This window comes from Pocillopora damicornis, chromosome 2 (genome assembly GCF_964200805.1).
Source record: "Pocillopora damicornis chromosome 2, jaPocDami1.2, whole genome shotgun sequence".
NCBI lineage: Eukaryota > Metazoa > Cnidaria > Anthozoa > Scleractinia > Pocilloporidae > Pocillopora > Pocillopora damicornis.
In genome coordinates, this window is record NC_142671.1 from 21807971 (window position 1) to 21827820 (window position 19850).

The 19850-nt window shown below is 37.3% G+C and overlaps 3 protein-coding genes across 4 annotated transcripts; 2 read left to right on the forward strand and 1 right to left on the reverse strand.

Annotated features, from left to right (window-relative positions):
* Positions 1-639: 639 nt before the first annotated feature.
* On the forward strand, positions 640-4198 carry LOC113683230 (tubulin delta chain). Its single transcript, XM_027200481.2, has 2 exons — positions 640-1771; positions 2724-4198. The coding sequence occupies exons 1-2, from the start codon at positions 799-801 to the stop codon at positions 3167-3169; spliced, it is 1419 nt and encodes a 472-aa protein (XP_027056282.2). The 5' UTR covers positions 640-798; the 3' UTR covers positions 3170-4198.
* On the reverse strand, positions 4196-8662 carry LOC113683129 (uncharacterized). 2 transcript variants are annotated; one of them, XR_016183933.1, is made up of 3 exons: positions 8432-8662; positions 5076-8261; positions 4196-5011 (listed from the first exon to the last, which is right to left on the reverse strand). XR_016183933.1 is itself a non-coding variant. In XM_027200375.2 (2 exons), the coding sequence occupies exons 1-2, from the start codon at positions 8569-8571 to the stop codon at positions 6515-6517; spliced, it is 1887 nt and encodes a 628-aa protein (XP_027056176.2). In that variant the 5' UTR covers positions 8572-8662; the 3' UTR covers positions 4196-6514. The 2 variants fall into 2 exon arrangements, 1 of the variants encoding a protein (XP_027056176.2); XM_027200375.2 differs by having other exon boundaries at positions 4196-8261.
* Positions 8663-8849: 187 nt separating this feature from the next.
* Positions 8850-18372, forward strand: LOC113683323 (O-phosphoseryl-tRNA(Sec) selenium transferase). The gene is made up of 12 exons (XM_027200590.2): positions 8850-9004; positions 10270-10357; positions 11036-11102; positions 11823-11941; positions 12689-12847; positions 13487-13640; positions 14928-15030; positions 15667-15796; positions 16415-16506; positions 17242-17335; positions 17473-17572; positions 17936-18372. Exons 1-12 carry the CDS (start codon positions 8891-8893, stop codon positions 18210-18212), a joined length of 1497 nt encoding a protein of 498 aa, XP_027056391.2. The 5' UTR covers positions 8850-8890; the 3' UTR covers positions 18213-18372.
* The last annotated feature ends 1478 nt before the right edge of the window (positions 18373-19850 follow it).

The window sequence follows — 19850 nt, forward strand, 5'->3', positions numbered from 1 at the left end:
CGGGAATGCCGTGGTCGTGAAGAACACTCTTTTTTTTCTGTCTAAGTTAATTAAATTCGTTCGTCTTTGTACCAACGGTACATTCCCTCTCTAATGTCAGGGCGGAAATGGCCCTGATAGCGAGGCTGACTAGAATATGCAGGTAACCAATCGGGTCGACGTCGTTATTTACATACCATCGGTCCACACTTTGCCTGCAGCTCACCACACCAATCAGAGGAAGTGAAGAAAGATCACTCGTTGGCAAGCCACTGATATGTGGCTAAGACCCCAAAACACTGACAAGTAACTATTCTTACTGAACAACAGTGCGGGCACTCCATACCCTTCTATAGACAGATTTAACGTTGATTTTGATGAAGCATGAACATCAACGGACTTTGTCTTGCACTTTAACTCCTGGAATGAAGTAATGGAAGAAATTGTGTTGCCCACGCTTGCCTGAGATGCAAGTGAAACAAGTTTCCTTATTCAGACACTTTCCTGGTTTTCTTGCTCGTAATGAACAATCAGTTACAGTAAATCTGTTCGACACTATCGCGATAATCTGGAAGTAAAAAATGGTTTTATCAATTGTGACGTAATAGTGCTGAGCAGATGACGCAAATTTGTTAGCGTTTCCTCATTTGAAGTGAAGATGTGTGCGCGCAGTCTGGGCTCTGTCATTACACCTTTGTCGTTTGTCATGATTACATAATGTATGCGTCCGAGAGGCCATCTCTTAGAGGTACCCAGGCTCCCGCAACTCAAAGATCCAACATGGTGGATAAGTATCCGACAACTTGGTGAACGTTCAAAATGTCCGTTGTTTCGCTGCAGCTAGGGCAATGTGGCAATCAGATAGGTGGAGAACTATTTAACACGTTAATAGATGATGCATCAAAACTAAATCCCCAGTTTATTTCGAAAATTGTCGATCATAAAGTCAACCACGAATACGAGGAAGAAGTACTGGAAAGATTCTTTTCACGAGACAGAACAGGAGCAGCCAATGCACGGGCTGTTATGATCGATATGGAATCGAAAGCGATATCTCAAACCCTTCTAGAGGCTAAGAACTCTGGAAAGTGGACATATCCTTTGGGACAGCAATTTTGTCAAAAACGTGGATCTGGGAACAACTGGGCCTATGGATTCCTGGAGCATGGACCAAAGTCCTCAGACACTGTGCTTGAAATGGTGCAGAAAGAGGTGGAAAAGTGCGACAGATTCGGTGGATTTTTGATTTTTCTCAGCTTGGCCGGTGGAACAGGCTCAGGTGTAGGGGCATATGTTACAGGTTGTCTTCGTGAAGAGTTTCCCCATTCGTTCATATTGAATCAAGTTGTTTGGCCTTATGGTACGGGTGAGGTGATTGTTCAAAACTACAATGCTATCTTAACTTTATCTCACTTGTATAAGTGCTCGGATGGAATAATTATCCTGGAAAATGATAAATTACAGAGTATATGCTCCAGGTTGATGAATTTAAAACATATATCTTTCAAGGATATCAACAGAGTGATTTCTCATAAACTTGCCAGTGTTCTTCAGCCAGTAAAACTGTTTTCTCCCAACCAAGAACCTGTTTTTTACAAAAGAGTTGTCTCAGTCAGAAATCTACTTGGTGATCTGATTGAGCAAGTTTGTCCACATCCAGAATATAAGTTGATGACTTTGAAGAACATTCCACAAATGGCTGAAAACTCTTTAGCTTACAGCACTTACACGTGGCCTGGACTCCTAAAGCACCTACGACAGATGCTGATAGCTGATGCTAGCATGGAGGAAGGTATGGAATTAAATCTGTGTTATATTTGTTGTTCTGTAGTTGTAAAAACAAACAAACAAACACTTGACATGTATGTTGTAGTTTGAAATGACTTTTGGTCAAAATTATTTTTTACTAGTCTTTAAATAAGTTGTCTTGATTCTCAAACAAATTATGATGGGAATGAATTTACATGTAGACTGAAATCATTTTAACCTACAACGTGTATATCAAATGAGAAAGATATTAAATTGTGAGCTTGGTAAAGTTGGTGAAGATGTTTTTTAGGTCTTTTTATGAGCATAGGACTATGAAAATATTCTGAGTCCCCAAGAGAAATAAAACCCCAGACTTTCTGCCATGTTCTAATGCTCTACTTCTGAGCTACAGATGATCTAAAGTGAGCTAGAGAGTAAATTTTGAGCTCAGCACTGACAAAGGAGAAGATTTTTTTTTTCTATTTTCTTTGTTCAAAGCCCACAACAAGACAGAGAAAACATCTTTCTCAACATGCATTTTTGATGGCAGTGTGTCTCAGTGAGCTGAAGATACATGTACATAATTATTTTAATGCAAAAGATGAAATTGGGAAGACAATGTTTTTCCGTGGATGAAATAGGCTTACTTAGAAGAAAAAGGTATTCTTAGCGCTACTGTATCACAACTAAAATTAGTTGAAAATCTATAACCTTCTGATGAGTATTTCAAGAACTTGGAAATCAGAAGTTTAACTCCTGATAGTTACACTTGAAATTTTTTTTGTAGAGTTGAGTAAGCTGGTGTCACCTGCTAAAATATGTCATCTATCACTTCAGTCACTAGGGTAAACATTTCCCTCCTTAGATCCATGATGATGAATACCTTTAAATGAAGGTTAAACAAAAAGTTAGAGAAAAAAGGTCAGGGGAGACACCACTGTTAATGTTCCCGGCATTTTCTTTAAATATCTGCACTTTATAAATCTCCCCTGCAGGCATTGACTGGGAAGTCAAGTTGCCTGTGCCGTCAAACCCAGACGGTACAGATTTTCACCAAAGACCTGGACAACTCCCAAGATTGAGGAATAGATTGAACAAATCTATTGCCAACCTTTTGGTTTTGCGAGGAGTGGATGTTCACAAGGCAGATCTGTCTTCTTTTAATGATACAAGGCTTCATGCAAGCTGGGTACCACAGACTTGGGCCAATACAGTGTGGTGCCACCATAGGCCTTTCAACCATTATGAAAAATCTGCGACATTACTTACAAACAGTCAAACTCCTGTAGTACCCTTAAACTCTGTTGTCCAGAAAGCCTGGAACATGTTTACTTCTCGAGCTTATGTTCATCAGTATTTAAAGTATGGAATGACTGAAGATCATTTTGTGGACAGTTTTGCTGCTACTGAGCAAATCATCAGAAATTATTCTTCTCTGTAGGCCCAAGATTTTGTCTAACATCCATTTTGATGTTCAATTTTGGTCACAAAAACTCCTTTTGACATTGGTGTTTTTTTTTATTATTTTCATTTCTTTAAATTTTGATTTTTTTTTGCTTTTTTTTTCTTGATTTTGTGGTCTGGTGAAAATTGATAAAAATATCTTTGATTCTGCCCAACACATTAAGAACCAATGCATACATTTTTGTTAAAAATTTCAGATAGGTGTGCTGCAATTAATTTGTAGATCATATACAAAAATGCAGGGCAATCAAACTAAACTAAAAAAAAAGGCAAACTCAAGACAGCAAGAAAATTGCAATAAAATAACCAGCAATCATCCGCAATTGACTTGACATCCTAATGAAGACTTCACCAGTCCTCTGTCATTGTTGTCATTTTAGCATGGATCTTCATTGTCAAAACCTGTCCAAAGTGGGTGCAAACATACATGTATCAGGTTTTAATTGGTAGTCTAACATTGGAACTTTTAAAAACAACTGTTTGCTCCAAAGTTTGATAGTATGCAAAACAGAAATTTGTTTGAAAAAAGTCACTGTACCGGTGAAATCAGTTATTTGGTCAAAAGCATTTTGAAACTTTCAACCCTTTGAACCCCAAGAGTGACGAGAATCTAACATCTCTTTACAATATCAGCCTAACTCACATGTTAAGGTCAGGAGAATGAAAGAAATGATCACCAACTGAAGAAACTCTTGATTGTTAAACAAATTCTCCTTGTCGGCACCTTAGGAAATGTATATAGAACATTATGGAGAATATGTATGCTGAGGTTGAGGTGTAAAGGGTAAACTGAGACTTCACTCAATATATAGATGATAATTTGCATCAACATTCAAATTCATTGGAAATCTACAGATAAGTACTCTGGCAAAACTTGCTCAAAACTCCTTTCAACTACGGATATTGAGCTTCAAAACATTTCATGTTCTCACCCAGTTTGCACAGTTGCTGTCTTGCACAAATAAGATAACTTTCTGAGAACAATAAACCAAAACTCAAAGAGTTATGATATTTATATTTATTTCTCTTTCAACGATTCTTTGTTATCTACAAAATATACATCCTACAAAACAGTTACATTTTTCTCTTAATTTAGAAACCTCAAGTTATTTAATATTATTCAAAAGCCTTAGGCTTCCTAACATGGCCATCTAACTAGCCCAAAAAACTCTCTAATATCTAGCATAAACAATAACTAACAATTTTAACGAAAATTATTCTTTAAATAACATAAATTAACTTATTGCTTTCTGACACAAATTTTTGCAAATTATGCAATAATACAAATGTTTAACAAATAATTTAATTTTCCCGTTAAACTCTAAAGGAGAGACTTCATCTAAATATTACAATATACCCAGACTCACTGTTATCCAACAACTTAACTTAGTTAACAATTAAATGTAAATTCTGGCTCCTCATAAGTCATCCCATAGTTACATTAAATTCTTTACCTTTTACAGATAATTTCTTGGTTGGTCAGTTTGTGTCTGCACAATTTTGATGTTCATCATAAATGATTCACCACTATTACTTATCAATCACTTCTTTCTCACAGAAACCTTTGAAAAAAGTCAAGATTTCTCACTTTCTCAGCTTAAATCACCAACTTTGTGGAAATGGAATTTGATTGTAATTAGTTGCTGTGTTCCCTCTACAATTGGCAAACTCTTAGGTTGTGAATAATTTTTTTTTCCAAAAAATACTAACAGTATTTCTTTTTATAAAGCACCACATTACTCTAATTTCCTAGCATTGCCCTCAGTAGAGGTCAAACAACTTGTATGAATATTCCTTCAAGAAAATGTGGCTTTACTAACTGAATTGTCAATGTAAATTGGCCCCAGTAAAGAGTTTCAAAAGCTGACATTTCAAGTGTCAGCCCTTCTTCAAAGCTAAATGCCAGCTTTAGAAACTCTTTATTGAGGCAGGAGCCCATTACCTGGAGCCTCCATACCAATTGTACCCTTGAGTCAACCCTGTCCCCTATCTTTTTATTTTTAGAACTGAGATATGTGGGAAGTTCTTTAATTTCCTGCAAAAACACGCTGATGTGCACATAATTGAAATGCTTTCATGCGGCCTGCATGTGATGAAAACAATAGAGGACCACAGCTCGCTTATGATTGGCTATTAAGTAAACACCCTCAAAAAACCCTGTGGGAGATGCTTCTAAAAATAAAAAGACATGGAACAGGGTTGACTCAGAGGGTAAGTATGGAAGATGGAAGCTCCGGGTAATGGGCTCCCGATGGAGGCCAATTTACATTTATTTATCAACTCAGTTGATGGAACCAAATTATCATGTAATATCCCTCACTGACGCAGCACTACAGTTTCTTTGGAAGTTTACCTCACCTCACGGTATTCCTTATATAGTTTTTTTAAAGTAAAATCATTCATCTAGCTGTTGTGCTAACTCACAATGGTGTCACATGAATACCAAATATGATTAATTTCTCTCAGCAAAGATTACTTCAGTGCCTTGACATGAACTAATTTACTTTTAGGCAACATATAACCATGCTATCATTGAAAACTTCACATTGTGTGTTTTACTATATAGTGCAGCTGTTTCACTTCTTTGAGAGTCAAGAGTCATATCATGTATTTAAAAACATTTGTTGAACTGCTCTTGTGGAACAATATGCAAGGTTTTCATTCAGCTCACTTATCTGATGCTGTCATAAAGTTTGAAATGTCAGCTTTTTAAAATTAAACAAGGGCAGGACTTAATTTTTATCTTGTTTTCAAGATGTTTTTTAACAGAATTTAGGTCACATGCCAAAAAAATTAAATTGGAGTTAAATAACTTAAGCCTATAAGGAGATTAAATTTGAAATATTTAGCATGACATGATATTTATGCATGCAGTTCTTTCACTTACCCCTTCCTGAAGAACAATAAAGCAAAAATAGCCTTGAACCAATTCTGCCTTGGTATGTTCCAGAGTGGCAAAAAGTCAAAGCCAATCACATGATTGTACAGCCTTCTTGTAGTTGGGTTAACCAATAATTTCCTTCAGTGCTGTTAAACTTACTGTTTATTAATAAAAGTAATCCAACCCCTTAGACCCAAAAAGTAACCAGCATCAAATTTCTCCTTATTTCAATACTGCTAAATCATTCACTGAGATCATGAGAATAAAGGAAATGATCCCCAATCTAAGGAGCTATGATTGGTAAACAAATTCCTCTTGTCAGTACCAAAGGAAATGAAAAGAGAAAAACATAGATACTGATGTTAGGGTATGAAGGGTTAGAGAGTGCTATGCTGTTTTCATTGTTTGTATTTCTGATATCCAGGATATTTGCAGCTGGTATCAATCAGTGCCATTTAGAGCCGTCAAGGCTTCCTGTGCCTGTCGAACAGCTACTCTGTAATACCCTTTCTTCTGCTTTTTGTGTCGTTTGGCAAAGTTGGGCAGGAATAACTGAAGACTGTGAATGTGCATAATAGAGCTGGTATTGGACCCAAACCATGATACATGTGCATCCCTGTCCCAAGGGTTGTTGCTTTCTTCATTCCGAATTCCACTGATTGCCAACACCCTTCCAGGCCACCATGGATGACCATGGACCTTACCCCACACGATGTCGCCAACAGACACAGGGTTTATGTTATCTGCCGGTGTCATTTGGGGCTGAAGTTTCCAGGTCATTCTCTGAGTGTATTTAGTGGATGAAGCACTATTCTTTTGCTTATGAGAGTTTTGATTTGTGGGAGTTGATCCTTCAGTGGGTTGGTTTGAAATAAGGGAGCCTGATGATTTCAAAACAGCATTATCTTGACCAAAAACTGATTCGACTTCTTCCAAAACATTAGATTCCACAGATGATTTTTTGTGTCCAAGTTTTGCACTCTTTGGTTGAGAGTGCAAAATATATTCCCTGCGTTCACTTATTCTTGCTGATCTTTTAAGAGGAACATTTACAAGCTGTGCCTCTTGTGTCCCAATATTCTGTTGTTCTTCACTTGCCACACTCTCATTGTTGTTTCTTTCCCCATCAAAATCATCCAAAGCCTCTACAACTTCCTCAGTCTGGGTAATCTTATTACTGTCCTGTCTTTCTATGTCTTGTTCCTGTGAAGGTGACAACCTCACATACTGATCATGCAAAATGTTAGAGACACATGTTTCTTCTCCTTCAACAGTCCCCTCAGATCTAGTTGCAATTTCATTGCTGTTTTCAATTCTTCTGCTTGTTGGATTCACCTCTGCATCTGACTGTTTTGATTGATTTTGATCTGTTTTGTCAACATTGTTATGAACATTCTGATCATCAGTCAAAGAAGTCAACAATTCTTTGTCATTGCTGGAAGTCATTCTTTTTGTCACTGTACATAAAGGTGGATCAAGTTTATTAAATGACAGAACAGCCCCAAGTTGTCGCTGTCCACTGCTAGACATAACTTCAACTGGTACAACAGGAACAGAACATGAGTTAGTCAAGAGTAATTTAAACTGTGTTGAGGAAACACCCTTTGCTGCTAAATTCTTTGATCCAAGAGACCACTTGCTTTCCATTTTTACTTCAGTTTTCAGTGGATCTTTGAAATCAGCCTTGGGTTTCTTTGTTTGGGTTTGTTTCTGGACACCCTTCCCTACAACCTTCACACTGTCTGGTCTCCTTTTCCTTGATCTGCTACAGCTGTCTTGATTTGAAGACTTCCGTTTCAAGTTAGCTTCATATTTAGAATTCCTAACATTTATCTGGCTCGAAAGATTAGTTTTTCTTCTTGAATTCTCCTTCGCTTTCGTGATCTGTCCTTGCTTGCTTTTCTGATAACCAGAGGCAGATGGTCTTTTAGTTGAACTCTCAATCTTGTCCACCATGTTTTTAGAACTCTCTCGACTTTCCTTGGTCAAATCTGCATCTGTAAGGACTTTCACCTCGCTAAATAAACTGGGAATCCTTCTACTGGAAAAAGATCTGTTGTTGTGTCGCTTGTAAAACAGGCTGGCTTGTCGTGTTGACCATCTCGAGGCACCATCACCGATAGCACTACTACTTCCTAAAGTTTTCTTCTCTGGTTCAACATTTGTAGCTTGTTCTTCGAGGGACGTTCTTTATTAATAGTGAGCAGAAAAAACACAAACTTCAGAAAAAATTAAAGCCAGTGAATCGGTAATTCATTTAACTTTTCAACTGGGAGGATCATTGCATAAAGGATCTCAAAGAAATAATTTTTCACAATTTATCATTTATCATCACTGAGGAAATCAAGGTGAACCCACCTCCAGACAACGGCGTTCTTTTCGTCAAAAAGCACTCCTCTGAATACTTTTGATCTGTGTTTAACACTGACAAGAAGACAGTTCTCTAAGGCTTGTTCTACCGTTGCAGAAAGAACCGATCCCGCTTGTAAACAAGACATTTTTTATATAATTTCTGTTGATATTTCACTGATCCATTTCCTTCGCATCATAACTAATTCTTCTCCAAGTAAAGGTAAGGAGAAAATGACTCCCATCAAGTCAATATTTACGACAAAAATGAAACATTTTATCATAATTGTTATATTTTTTGCCACATAAGTTCATTTTTTAAGATTTATCGTTGATTTTCTAGTGTTTGAGTCAGAAAAAATGTAACAAACATAAGAAAATATTAATATTTAGACGCGCTTGCTATGTTCAAACTAGTAACTCTCAATAATCTCTCAACCTTGTTAGAGAGGTTTAAGCGAAAGAACCATGTTTTCGGGTAGTTTTGAAGCGTGTGGCAATATTATCCCAGTTTCGTACGTACAGCAAGCTCAGAATGCAAGAAAAAGTCGGGAAAATCAAATCAGAATTTTCTTGGAGCACGTAAGTAGTGTAAAAGGGTGTGATGTCTTTCTTAAAATGAAACTGCCAGACTAGGCAATTGTTTATTCGACTGCTGGCTGCCATTTAGTGACCCGTAAATAGTCGTTGCTATTGCAGGCATAATTTGTTCAATAGATCATGGTATTGACTGTAATAAAATATTGCAAGACAATGCCTTCCGAAGCTGCTGGCTTACTGAAGGAAGTGAAAACATAGTGTTTCATGATTATCTTTCCAAAAAATTTGTCAAGGTTGGCGAGGAGAGGGGGAGGATCAGGCGGATCAATAGGAAAAAGCTTCCGGTTTGGAAACATTTGTTCATGATCCATATTTTTCATATGATAAGCTGAACCATACACACATCTTGATTGGTTCTTACTTATGATCGATAAGTAGACAGACGCCATAGATGACGTCACCATTTTGGCAACAAATTTGCTTCCATACCACTTTTTTGTGATGATCTTATCACATTTTGACATCATCTGTGATCTATTACTACACAGACACTCAGCAACATAGAATGTATCTGTTAAGTGTTGGATATATGGATGGCACTGTTTCAAGAACTGTTAAGGAAGTGCGAGATGATCTGATCAAGCTTGCCAAGTTATATAATTCAATAACTACCGACCTCTTTCTTACTCTCTTACCAACCTCCCTTTTTAGGCTATTTTTTTTTCATTATCATAACCAATCACACAGACCACAGCATAACAGACTGAAGTTATGTGGTTAACAAAATGCAGTACACATTTTACCAGTCAAGTGTACAGGTCACCAGGAGCACTTGTCAGTTGCATGTAAATACATGTATGTGCATCTCTATGTCAACAGGTTACTGGTGGCCATCCTGTTTATTAAAAAATAAGGAAAATTCTATATGTTAAGCTCAGAGGAGTTAGGTCATTTTAACCCTTTCAATATCAAGGTCTAATTATTAATTCATCCTACTGTCTGCTATACAATCTATGACTAATATTTTTCCTTATTCTCATCGCTTGTGTACTTGATATTGTACTAATGTTATAACAAGTTCTCTTTTGGTCAGCCATGGGTGTTAAAAGGGTTTACATTTGAAATCTAAATGCAAGTGTATCTCCATGAACAGAAATCAGAAATACATTTATCCAGGGCTTCTATGGATACCAGCTTAGTGGCTGACTGGATCACCTTGTAAAATAAAGTTCACTTCCCTCATACAAGTGTTAAATTCTCTTATTGAAGCTATTTTTAAAATTTTATTTCTATTATTTTTCATTCAGAGAAAATGGCCATCAGAGGGCTGGGATGACACTAGCATTGAACTTCTGTTGCAGGAACTATCAATTATGGACAGTAACAACTTCCCAGGTAAGTTGGTAGTGACACCCATTAGATTCCTTTAACTTCCAAGATCTATTTGTTAACTCTCCCCTCTAGCTGCTAGGCATTTCCTGGTAAATTAGTAATGAGAATTTGGTGTTAGATCAGGGTAAAAACTTCAACCAGATAAGTTTGTGTACTCTCATTACCTGTTTGGTGGATATTGTATGAATATTATAGGGAGAAGTTTCCTTTTAATCTCTTCTGAGAGTTAAAGATTAAAGGGAAAGATGAAACCTCTAAAATTTTCTCCCTGTGGCTTTGCTGCTCAGATGGTAATAAAACCCAACTAGTATCTGGGAGGCCTGGGTTCAAATCCCATCAAAACTTGAAATTTTTCAGGCTTCTTTTCTGCAATTGCTTAACCCTTAAAGTCCCACCAGTGACCTAGACAGAACTTCTCCTCACACATCAGTACGATATCGAGCAGACAAGTAACAAGAATAAAGAAAAATATTAATGAGGGGATTATTGGTTGATCCAATTCCAAATTCTCCAAACTAACATCATATGAATTGTTAAAATTGCTAGAGTTAAAGGGTTAAATTGCAGTCCACCCACAATGATCATTTCTTTGCTTGATTTTCATCCAAAAGTCAAATTAGATTTATTCTTTTAAAAAATTGTGTAATTATCTTCAGTATTAATCAGTTTGCTTTTTTTCAGGAAATGTTGGTGCAGGAGAGAGGGAAGGAAGAGTAATTTCATCCTTAGTGTCAAGAAGACATTTTAGGTAACTAATATCTTTACTCTAACCTTTACTCCCTAACATCAGTATGCATATTCTCCACACTCCCCAGACATTTCCATAGGGCTCTGACAAGGAGAATTTGTTCAAAAATCAAGAGCTTCTTTGGTTGATGATCATATCCTTTATTCTCATGACCTTTATGTTTGATTCAGGGGTGATGTTGTAAGGAGAAATTAGATGTTAGTCACTCATATGGGGTTAAAGGTTAAATGTAGGTTGTCTAAATTGTGGTGAAATGGCTTTTTAGAAAGCAGTTTGAACTGAAAACTTTTCTGGAATCACTGAGTTGGGGTAGGCTGGCCTATATCACATTTACAATATTTTCCATTGACTGGAAATCACCAGAACCTAAAGACATAATGGTGAAATTGTCAAAGCCTGTATACCAGATTGACTTGTATAGCTACTACTAACAGCTGTTACCATTACCTCTAGTAAGATATGATTAGAAGTATTGTTACTCCACTTGGATAGAATGCAATTTCTCCTACTCTTGCACTCATAAGATCTCCTTAAAAATCCTCATTACTATCTGCCAATCAATTCTTATTATGTTACATCAGTAATAATCCCCCAGTTGATATTCATGATCTTTGTTCTCATCTGCTTGATGTTGTGTTGTTATTGTAAAGGAGAAATTCTCTCTTGGTCACTCCTAGGAGTTAAAGGGTTAAACTTCTATTTCGTTATTTTGATTCCCAGGCTAAGCCATGGTATTGGCAGGTCAGGTGACATAGCAGCCGTTCAGCCCAAGGCTGCTGGTTCTTCTCTTCTAATGAAACTCACCAACTGCATGGCTCTGGATGTTATCAAACTAGCAGGTTAGTGTCTGAATGACATTCAGGTTCAGTATGCAAGCATGGTTTGAAATCCAATTAATTTCAATAGTCCTGTGAATTTAAGTGACAGTGTAAACAGTGTAACTTGAATTTCACTAAGGCTTGAAGCTGAACTTGGCCAAATATTCCCAATGGCATTTATTTGTTAACAAATGTTTAGAAAGGTTTTTCCAGGTGGAGGGGAGGTCCAATGTTAACGTCACTGGGCATTACAGTTTGTTTTATTATCACTTACAATTTTCCCCCTTTTCTTGAAAGGGAAGGGGGGGGAGCTGCATTCAACCTTAAAGGTTATTAACCCTTTATGTACTAACATCGGTATGCAAGTTCTCCATACTGTTTTGTTACACATTTCCTATAGTGTTGACAAGAAGAATTTGTTTAAGAATCAAGAGCTTCTTTAGTTGATGACTATTTCTTCTATTCTTGTGATCATAATGAGTGATTCAGGGATGATATTGTAAAGAGAAATTATATCCTAGTCAACCATAGGGGTCAAAGGACCCAGCATATTTTGAATAGTTTCTTTTTTATATTATTTTTTAAAAACTTCTGGCTGACTGATGATGACATCAATAATTTGTTTGTTTACTCAATAGTTATGATACAAGTACACAAAAAGTAAAACAGATTTCATTAGTCTTCAATTTTGATCCGTTGATAATTTTTTTATGTTACTTGCTCTTGTTAAAAAGCAGAATTGATATCTTACTGTACTGTCTTTTAAAGGTGTTAGGTCAGCAAAAGCTTGTCTGGTGTTACCAGTGGCAACAGGGATGAGCATGGTAATGACACTGCTAACATTGAAACAACAGCGACCTGGTGCCAAGTTTGTAATTTGGCCTCGAATCGACCAGAAGTCTTGTTTTAAGTGCATCCTTACTGCAGGTAACTTTGGTGTTCCTCTTATCAGCTCTTGTGGTATTGAATTAAATATTTTATGTAACAATGAGAAAAATGTCTGTTTGTATTATATCTTAAACCATGAAATAAAGTATTTCTTATTCCACTATTATCGACCTAATTGTTGAGTATTTTGGCTTCTAGTTTTCAAAATACATTCTGTGACCTTAACTGGGGAATGTATCAGTCAATTATAATAATACTGTGTGCAAAAGATGAAAAACAACACAAGCAAAACCATTTAAGTGCTTTATTTGTAGGACTAACATGAAAAATTTGTTGCACCAAAAAGTTCATTGCTCTAAAAGTCAAGCATAAAAGTGGAACAAAACTGAGTTAGGATCATTCACTGTGGCCTTTTCCTTGCTCTGCTTTCCCTTCATATTTTTGTCTTGTTCCACAGTTTAATACCATGGCATATTTTGTGTTATTTGATGCCCTACTAATGGTAAGATGGTGTAATAGTGGAATAATAAAACTGAGAATTGGATAAGGTCAAGGAGCTATCTGAGTCTGTCTGGAGTGCATATTTTTATGTCAAGACTAAACTGCTGGGTCATTTTCATTGAAAAATCAAAATGATATTGAAGGTAACAATAGATTTTCATAATTATCTTGCGTTAGGGTTTGAACCAGTTATTGTGGAGAATGTTTTGGAAGGAGATGAATTGCGAACAGATCTTGCAGCTGTGGAAAAGCAAATTAAAGATTTAGGAACAGAAAATGTACTCTGTGTTTTTACCACAACTAGCTGTTTTGCTCCAAGGATCCCCGACAGGTTTGTGTGACATCAAGAATGGAAACATGATGTAAAATCATGATGTTTTAGGGGACATCAACCATACATGACAAATGTTAAAGTGGATCAATGTCAGTATCTGAGCAACTGCAGACCTACCCCTCTCTTAACCCAACTTTAACCCTAACTTGTTATCAGTTGAATGTTGTTAAGTTGGGGGAGGGATGGGTGCCCAGTCGCTTATATACTGTCATTTATCCTTCAGTTTAGTTAGAATGAGTTTCAAGTTTAACCCCTCAACTCCCAGAAGTGATTAACATGTAACTTCTCCCAATAATATGCATACATTATCCAGCAAACAGGTAATGAGAATACTCAAACTAATATCAGGCAGAAACTGTTATCTTGAGCAAACACCAAATTCTTGTGACTCATTTACAAGGAAATGTGTAGCAGCTACAGGGGAGAATTAACAATCAGATGTTGGGAGTTAAAGGGTTAAGTGATTGTAAACTTGTTTGAGTTGATATTTCTTTTTCCAAATACATTGCTAGTGATAGTCCTTCAACAAAGGAAATCAAACCACTGTAAAATCATTCTAACTGCAAATTACTTCAAAGCAAGACATATTTATATGTACTTATTGACTGAGCAGGAGGGCCAGTTGGGAAAATATTTGGCTCAAGGTGCTGACATTCAGTTAGAGTGTAGCAAGGTTGGTGTTATGACAGAGAGCCCAATTTTTTCCCATCCATTCCAAAAAAACTCAGTCAAAAGAGAATTAATTTATATCACATGACCATTGCACCTTTATTTATCTTCCTTTCCTCTTTGACCTGCACCTCTTATTGCCAAAGAGCTTTTTCCTAACCCTGTTTATGCTTTTGGATATGGTCCTCATACATGGATATTAGTCCAATGTCTTTCAATAAGAATGTACATGGGGCTGCACAAAATTCCGATAATTTCCTATGGGCAGTTGAAATGTCCAAGTACAACTTAGACATGGGTACCCTTTAGTCAATGCAATATGCAATACTCAAGGCACAGGGGCATTGCCATGTCCTTTTGCTCCACTTTGCATGCTTTGTTTGCTCCTTACCTTCCCATCTTTATGGGTTACAAAATGATAATCAGTCCACATATCAGTTTGTTAATATTGTGTTTGTGGGGGCTTGTGAGTAGGCTGTAGCTTGGTTTCCCAAGTGACTGCCCTTCTCTCCAGTTGTGGTCATCTTTACAGCACTTACCCAATGCAGTTGATGAAGTTTTCTCTGAGTAGGTCTTTTTTCAACCATTTAATTAGCTGAAAATGACTTTTTGCAGATTGGAAGAAGTTGCAAAGCTGTGCAAGGAACAGAATGTGCCTCACATTGTGAATAATGCATATGGAGTGCAGTCATCAAAATGCATGCATCTTATTCAGCAGGTAAATTCCTCTTCAACAGCTTGTAGAGGGGTAATAGAGGAGTAGAAGGTTTTTGATAAGTTATAAAGCAGGGGTATAGCAACCATCTCTTAGCTCACAGTGGGAATAAGGGTAGCTAACAGTCAAGAAGATGATTTTTTGGCACATTCGCTTCCTTGGTCTCTTTGTTTTAGCAGCTACAATTAATCCTCTAACTCCTAGAATTGATTAACTTTTAACTTCTCCTTATGATATTCTTACCTTATCCAACAAACAGGTAATGAGAATACTCAAACTTATCAAGCAGAAGTTGTTGTTTTGATCTAACACCAAATTCTTGTCACTGATTTACAAGGAAATGTGTAGCAGCTAGAGGGGTGACTGACAATAAGATCTTGGCAATTAAAGAGATCAAGATGTTAGTAACTCTAAAACTTGAAAATTTAATTGTGATTCTCCCTCCAATATGGTCATCATCACTGATAATATAACAATTTAGTTGCACCTTGGGCTGTTTACAGAGAGGTGAAGTCTGTTTTCAAGGGCAGTAGGAATGACTGTTTTTTAGAAACAGTTTTCACTCTGTATTTATCCAACAACTGATATATGAGGGAGGCAAACAGTTTCAGTGAAGTTTTGTTTTTGCTCCTCTTGCAGGCAGCAAGGATTGGCCGAGTTGATGCCTTTATTCAAAGTACAGATAAGAACTTTCTAGTTCCTGTTGGTGGAGCCATTGTGGCAGGATTTGATGAGAACTTCATTGATGCAGTCAGTAAAACATACCCTGGTAAGATTGTTTCTAAGATGATCATCAAACCTGGCCTTACTCCTTTACACCCTAGAATCAACATACTTATTCTCTATACTGTTATTTATATATTTCTATGGCAGTGACAAGGAGAATTTAGATCAAAATCAAGATCTTTTCAAGTTTGCAATCATTTCCTTAGCCCTTTAATCCCTACAAGTGACCAGCATGTAATTTCTTGATTGTTAAACGAATTCTCCTTGTCAGCACCGAGGGAATTGTATAGAGAAGGGTATAGAGAATATGGATACTCATGTTAGGGTGTAAAGGGTTAATGCGCAAATCCCATGCGAGTTGCGCGGAGGTAAACAGCGAAGGATATTCGGAGTTTAAGTAGCCAATGAGAACACGCTTTCAACGCTATCCACTGTTTTAGTGTATATTAACAGATGTTAGTCTATGGCACTGACAAGGAGAATTTAGATCAAAATCAAGAGCTTTTCAAATTTACAATCATTTCCTTAATGCGCAATTCCCGCGTGAGTTGGTGGGAGGTGAATAGTCGAGGATGTTTGGAGTTTGTGTAGCCAGTGAGAGCTCGCCTGCCACGTTATCCAATCAGGGGTTAAATGGTTAATTTTTGCTCTTATATTTCAGGGCGGGCATCAGCTACTCCATCTATAGATCTATTTATTACTCTGTTGTCTCTTGGGTCGGTTGGATATCAGCAGTTACTTCGACAAAGAAAGGTGTGTATGCTTTTGTCTCTTATGACTGCAAATCAGACAAGTGATTTGATAGCTTAACACTTTTACTCCCAAGAGCTACGGTTCAAGTAGTCATTCTCAAAAGAAACTTTTCGATCAACGTCAGTATCTGAACAACTACGCGCCTACCCCTCCCCTAACCCAACAACAGTCAGTTGACAACAAGTCATGGTTAATATTCGGTTAGGGGAGGGGTAGGTGCGCAGTTGCTCAGATACTGACGTTGATGCCAAATTTTCATATACTTCCTGGCATTTTGGCCGAGTGATTCTGGCTAAGATCTAGTCAACATCATTCAGTGAGCAATTTTCATAATCTCGTCATCTATCAACTTGACACTTTGATGAAACTGTACGGAAAAAGTGAACATAGCGCACCTTGTCACAAATTAAAATCAAGCAAGCTGCCTGAAGCGCGGTCAAACGTGGACAACCAATTTAAGACCTGTTTTCAGATGTGCATTGTTTTAAAATTGGTTGAGGGTTTGGAAAGAGTTTTTTTGGTCAATAACAGAGCGAAGACTAGTGTAAACTCTGCAGTCTAGGTCCAAGTTGTTCAAAGAGCCAATAACGCTGTCCAACGGATAAGTGTTAACAAAACATACTACGCAATCCACCGGATAGAGATTTGTCCAGTGGCTAGTGCTATCCACCCTTCAAACTGCTGTGACCTGGTTTACTTTTGCAACTCAATGTCGAATTCGTTATGATTTTTCAGGAAGTGTACAGTTACTTATCTGAAGGCTTATCAAAGGTAGCAGAATCACATGGCGAACGACTTCTTGTCACCAAAGGCAACCCCATATCTCTTGGTAAGGATAAATGTTAAACTTCTTTTAACACTCGCTCACCCTGTCCTCCACGCCATAGATGTCGAAATAAAACTTAACTTCCGCTTTTTCTTTCGTGAACGCAATTACTTACTGCTATTCTCTTTCCGCTATTCAAGCCATTTCCCTGGAAAGAGTTACGAAGGCTCTGGAATTGAACGCAGCCGGAGTTACTCAACTTGGCTCCATGCTTTTTACAAGATGCGTATCTGGAGCAAGGTAGGATATTCATTTTGTTCTTATCAAGATGTGCTAACGCTTAAAACGCCAGCTTTAGAATCTCTTTGCGGTGGCCAATTATCATCATCAACTCAGTTGATAAAGCCAAGTGATCTTGTAATACTCCGCACCGACGCATCACCACAGTTTTTTTAGAAACGTAACCCCTTTATACATGGTAGAAGTGCCCATCCTGAGGATGTCTTGCTAACCACACTTGCAAGCCCTTCTCCAAAATGCAGACGGGAAATAAGTCCTCACTGAGAGAAAATATATTACACCGAAACTTTTGAAAGCACTCAATGAAATTTTTATTTATTTATTTATTTTCATGTTTTTTTTGGTTGTTTTTTCACCCTCCAGGGTGGTTCCTCCCGGAAGCACTAAAGAGATCAACGGGTACGTTTTCACTGGCTGGGGTGCGCACGCCAAAAACTACCGCTGTGCATATCTTACTGCAGCCGCGGCGATTGGGATGACAAAAGCGGAAGTAGACACGTTTTTAAAGCGACTTGACAAGTGCCTGTCTAGATTTACCTCAAAAAGCACTTCGATTGATGAATTGTCGAGCCATTGTGAAAATTGCGAGGAAAAGGAAGCCGAAGTTGAAAATAAGGACAATTTAACGGTGAACAGATAGTTATGAATTTGGTTTTAGATTTAGGTTTGTGAACTATGAACTATTTCAGTTAGAAGAATTTTGTATGAAATATTTTCAATTCGTGTTACACCACTGTAACTTTTCTGGATGTTTTGTAACACTGTTCGATGCAGCGTCGTGAAATAAAACTGAACTGATCGTATCGGCCAATCAAAATCAAGGAAACTATCACAAAAAAGTAACAAGAACTTGAAATGATTACACGACATTGCCACAAAAACGGAAAACCCTGAGCCACTGAGTCGTAACTGGGTTTGGTTTCGTATCTGATTGGTTTACAGAATGACACGAGTATTCTAGACCAATCGAAGAGAAGCATTACTAAAGAAATGCAATCTTGGCGAATCACTTTCAGCACTCGATTTAGATGTGAAATTGCTTCATAATCAGGGTTTTCATTAAAAGCCGCTTTCCGTCAGTCTACCGCCACCTGTAAGACTTCCTACCGCTGACTGATTAGCTTACGCGTTGGCCCTCGTGTTTCGGTTTCGCCTTTCACCATCGGAAGCCGGTTCTGGAAAAGGTTTTTGAAACCCCTAATTCATGTTTTCCTGCTCAATATTTAGAGATTGAGTGGGCAAAACTTGACTCAAACTTTTCTACTCTCTACTTTGAATGTTAAATGAAGAAAAGTGAGGCTACGATACTTCCTCTTTACAGAGAGGTTTATTTATTTATATTCTTGCTTCAAAAGGTTAGCACCACTCTATCTCACGAATTTCGAAGTTCTCGTTGAAATTTTTGTCAATTTACTATCTCGGTACGACTCTCGCTACTCAAGTGTATTTTGTTTCTCTAACCAATCTGAAAAGGAAAGTTAGTGCCTTAAATTTTGCATTAGAGGTTTTACCATACCCATGCAAAAAAATGCCGCGAATTTACTCTCCTCATCAACCAATCATAATCTGACTGACCTCAGCAACGTGTGTGTTTTTTTTTTTCGCGCAGCTTTCCGATTCTAATTAGTTGGAATATCCGCGCTGTCACGCGCTCTTCCTCATTTGCATTTTGTCAGTGTAAACCAAAGTCAAAGAGACTTGTAAAACAACTGACAAGGGTTGATTTAAAAAAACTCAGCGTATCTACGCATCCTTCGCTTTTCTTTTTGGGAATGACCTAATATAGCTGAGCTCTATCTTTAATAATAAGGAAAACACGAGACATTTTAAGTTTTAGATTAATAACTCAACCCTTTCAACCCATTTTTGATTTGTTCAAACAAATTGCTAACACATCCTCAACAATCTACGTACATTAGTTGGTTAAGCCAAACTGTAAAACGGCTGAAGAATAAATTTATCGAACTTTCTCAGTTGAAACACTTCCAAATACTAAATCGGCGTGTGCTTTTATGGTACATCCTGAAAACATGTCTTTGTCTTTGATACAAAGATTTAAACTAATTCGTTTTCCTCTGGCGACTGAAAAGCTAAAAAGGGCGTTAATATCGAATTAAAAGCAAGTGTATTAACGCTAGTGTGTAAAAATCTCATTTAAAGCGGCCCTTTTTTTTAATCATGAAAACAAAATTTAAGCTACGTATGGTACTCGGGAAGCAGAACTCACTTTGAATTAAATATTCTGTCAATTTGTTGTCAAGCAATGGTAAACTCAATA